The following is a 4,365-nucleotide window of genomic DNA, read 5'->3' on the forward strand; positions in this document are numbered from 1 at the left end:
AGAAACATATTTCGTTGTTAATTTATGTTTTGATGCACCATTCTGTCTATTTTTGATTGATCTCGCCAGTTCCTTTAAAATCAAAACGGTACTAACTTTTAAGCGAAGCTATGTATATTCTTTCCAAATTAACAAATCTAAGATGACAGGATTCTTCACATGAAAGCTTCCGTTTTGAAAAGGCAGAACTTAATCAAGGAAAAAAAGCAGCACTTTTGTTGTCTATAACTCCTTTTTAGACAATGTGTCTACCATGAATCGTGTTATTTGAACATACTAAATTTTGAGAGAAATGGATTGATTTGCTCGGCCCTATGCATTTAATACTCCATCTATCTTACACTATTATGTCATTTTTACACTGGTGCAGATAATGAAAAAGAAACGCCAACGATCGATCAGATATTTTTTTTTTGGTATTGACGCAAGCTGAGATCACTCTCCTCCTATCATAGAAATTAAATTACTAATCCATCGATCTCTTCCGTCTAGTCAGCAAGAACATAATAATTTTAACCATAGCAATTAGCTAGTCAAAACGATCAATAAGACGATAACAAATTCGACCACATGATCCCCACTATATAACACCCTTTTTATCAGCCTCAAATCCAGGTCAAGTCAGGATCAAGTGATTCTAATCCTATCAAGGGACCCCGCTTGAGATGACGGCTCAAACAACATCAATTGACAATTGTAGCAAATCCCTTTTCTTGATTTTGATCCAATCAATCTAGTACTCCCTCCGTTTCTAAATATTTGACACCGTTGACTTTTTAGCACATGTTTGACTGTTCGTCTTATTCAAAAACTTTTATGAAATATGTAAAACTATATGTATACATATAAGTATAGTTAACAATGAATCAAATGATAGAAAAATAATTAATAATTACTTAAATTTTTTGAATAAGACGAACGGTCAAACATATTTAAAAAAGTCAACGGCGTCAAATATTTAAAAACGGAGGGAGTACTATTTAACAACTAACAAGCTAGTTTTCAAAAACTTAAGAAGGTGTGTGCCTGCATGTGGGTCCAGGCCAAAGAAAGTAGCAGCCCATGCATTGCACTGTTGCAGTGCAGGCTCCAGAGGCAGCAGCTGCAGTAGCTTACCTTTGCAGTGGGAGAGGGAGGAAGGCTGAGATTTGATGAGAAGGGGGGATATGCAGATGCAGGAAGCATCACATTATGGGCTAATCATGCCAAATGCAAAGGCACCAAGCCACAGCTTTTTACCACCCCCTCCTTCCCCCTTTCCCTATCTTTCTCCTCATCATATGTGTCATGATGCATTGCACACCCACACACACTAGCTACACTAGCTAACCCTTGCTATGCTTGCACAAACACCTAAAGACACACCTTTCAACTTTCACCTTTTTACCACTTCAAATATTTTATTCTCACACATACACACACAAACAATCTCTCTCCATCGATCTCACTCTCACTAGCAAAGCTCTATATTTATCCTGCCTTGATGGTTTTGTTGTTGCCACTAGCTAGCAAAGCTTATTTATGCTTGGGGGTAATGACCCATACCTAAGAACAAAAGTTGCCCTTTTGTCTCCAAAGGGAACTAGTCAAGCAGAAGAGGAGATCGATCAGCAACTAGCATAGTTTGATCCCAAGAGAGATCGATCGATTAATTAGCAACAAGCCAACGACAAGCTTAGCAATTTGATAACAATGGCGACTAGTGAAGCCGCAGCCATCTCCAACCCTTTCGCTCCTCTCACCAACCATCAGCAAGAACACCCTCCTCCTCCTCCTCCTCCCGCCAAGAAGAAGCGCAATCTCCCCGGCACACCAGGCAAGTGCACAACACAATTAACCTCAAAATCTTCCCCATTTTGCTGTGTTTGACTCGACTGATCAACGGCGATGTCGGTGGGTGCAGATCCGGAGGCGGAGGTGATCGCGCTGTCGCCGAGGACGCTGATGGCGACGAACAGGTTCGTGTGCGAGATATGCGGGAAGGGGTTCCAGCGAGACCAGAACCTGCAGCTGCACCGGCGAGGGCACAACCTGCCGTGGAAGCTGCGGCAGCGGAGCGGGAAGGAGCCGAGGAAGCGGGTGTACGTGTGCCCGGAGAAGAGCTGCGTCCACCACAACCCGTCGCGCGCGCTCGGCGACCTCACCGGGATCAAGAAGCACTTCTGCCGCAAGCACGGCGAGAAGAAGTGGAAGTGCGACAAGTGCTCCAAGCGCTATGCCGTCCAGTCCGACTGGAAGGCCCACTCCAAGACCTGCGGCACCCGCGAGTATCGCTGCGACTGCGGCACCCTCTTCTCCAGGTACACCCGCCGCCCCGCCATGGCCACGGCCACGGCCACGGGAGGATCTCGAGCCCCTACTACCGGCGTTACAACTATAAAAGCCCCCACTAAAATTTTAGCATACATTCATTAGAAGAGGGGACTATAGTTTATTAGTTTTATATGGCTTGTTAGCTCCAGGCTTTGATATGATCGTCGACGATGGTGGCGATAGCTTAACGCGATCCATGCATGGTTGGATATTGGATGCAGGAGGGACAGCTTCATCACGCACCGCGCGTTCTGCGACGCGCTGGCGGAGGAGACGGCGAGGCTGAACGCGGCGTCCGGGGCCGCCGCGGCGGCGGCGGCGGCCACGGCCACGTCGCTGTGCGGGCAGAGCTACCTGTTCGCCGGGTCGGGTGGGCCGGGGATGGCGGGCATGCGGCCAAACATGATGATGCCGCCGGCGGCGGCGGCGGCTGGAGGGCAGCTCAGGGCGGGTCAGATGCTCGGTCCGGCGGCGGGGGGCGTCGGTGGGGACCTGTGCGACGGCGGCGTGGCGCGGCACGGCGGGCTGTCGCTGTGGGGTGGCGAGGCGTTGCCGTCCATGGGCCACATTGGCGTCCTGGCCAGCGGTGGCGCGGCGACAGTGCCGCCGCAGCTGTACGTGGATCTCTTCGCGCCGAGCTCCGGCGCGCCGCCGCCGCAGTTCGACGCGGCGCAGCTGAGCTGGCTGTACGGGAACGGCAAGCTCTCGTCGTCGAATGCCAGCGAGCTGACGAGCGCCACGGCGGCGGCGAAGGAGGCGGAGAGCGTGCCGTCCGTGTTCAGCAACCAGCAGCACGCGAAGCCCGCGGCGCCCACCGACATGTCCGCGACGGCTCTGCTGCAGAAGGCCGCGCAGATCGGCGCCGTGACATCCACCGCCGCGATGCCCCTAGTGTCCCCGTTCGAGCCGACCAAGCCCGGCGGCGCCACCGCCTCACCGGCCGACGAGTGCGGCAAGTTCGACGGTGCAGCCCTATTCGCCGCCGCGAGCCATCACAATGCCAACCTCGGCGGCGCAATGAGCGAGCTCACGGGGGCCGCCGGCAACGTGCCTTACGACGTCTTGTCGGCGGTGCGCCACCATGCCGGCCTGAAGGACGCCGGCGGCGTCGGGAGAGAGGAAACTAGGGATTTCTTGGGCGTTGGCGTGCAAGCACTGTGCTCGTCGTCGATACATGGGTGGATTTAAACCTTAATTTGCATGCTAATTCTGTAGCCATGAAGAGATTAGTTAGTGCTAATTTTGAAGCTATGTAAGCAAGTAAGCTACAGTGGAGTGAAGCATGCATGCAAGCTCACAAAAGGGCTCAAGAAGAGCACCCAATTTAATTTACTAAAATTTCATTTCTTGTTTTCACAAACCATGCTCTTGATCGTGCTACTTGAAGTTGATGGAACTTGAGCCATGGTGATAGGGCTGCACTAACTATTCAACGGAGTTGTTTTTTTTTTTTTGTGCAAATGCTCTATATGGGTTCATGGAAGAAGACATTGAGCAAGAAGAGAAGCAATGGTAACTGGCAAGCAAAAAGGTGGCAAGAGATCTATGCATATTCTCAAGAACCATTAATCAAAGAGTATCTCTCCCCTTTGTTTACTACTAGTACTACTTTGTTCTTAAGAAAAAAAGGCAATTGGGGATGTCACTTTACAACTCTATTATTGCACAAACCAAATTACCTTTTCAATGCAGCTAGCTTGATCCTGTTTTTAACATATGTGCATTTTTATTTCTAGCCTTAGTGCCATATATATAAAGGATGATCTTTGCCCCTAATAATAAACAATTTTTAAGTAGCTGTCTTGCTGTGCTTAGCCAAATGTCAAATGGTCTAAGGTTGAATTAAGCTAAAGGGGAGCTTGCAACATAGCAATGGGGTGCCCAATAACCTACCAACAAGGGGAGGTGGTTATCCAGTTGAGGATGCCACTGGTTTTGGCGCCCTTCCAGAAATTTGCATTTGATTAGTGATGCACATCCACACACATAGGCTAGTGCTTGCTGCTTAACTTAATTGCCTATTTGTCTGTATGCTTAGTGCATTTTAGTTGT

The 4,365-nt window shown here is 49.4% G+C and overlaps 1 protein-coding gene across 1 annotated transcript; it reads left to right on the top strand.

Annotated features, from left to right (window-relative positions):
- The first annotated feature begins 1,508 nt into the window (after nt 1-1,508).
- LOC4327694 (zinc finger protein NUTCRACKER) lies at nt 1,509-3,673 on the top strand. Its single transcript, XM_015779463.3, has 3 exons — nt 1,509-1,816; nt 1,904-2,300; nt 2,535-3,673. Exons 1-3 carry the CDS (start codon nt 1,693-1,695, stop codon nt 3,499-3,501), a joined length of 1,488 nt encoding a protein of 495 aa, XP_015634949.1. The 5' UTR covers nt 1,509-1,692; the 3' UTR covers nt 3,502-3,673.
- The last annotated feature ends 692 nt before the right edge of the window (nt 3,674-4,365 follow it).

The sequence above is a fragment of the Oryza sativa genome, chromosome 1 (assembly GCF_034140825.1).
Source record: "Oryza sativa Japonica Group chromosome 1, ASM3414082v1".
NCBI lineage: Eukaryota > Viridiplantae > Streptophyta > Magnoliopsida > Poales > Poaceae > Oryza > Oryza sativa.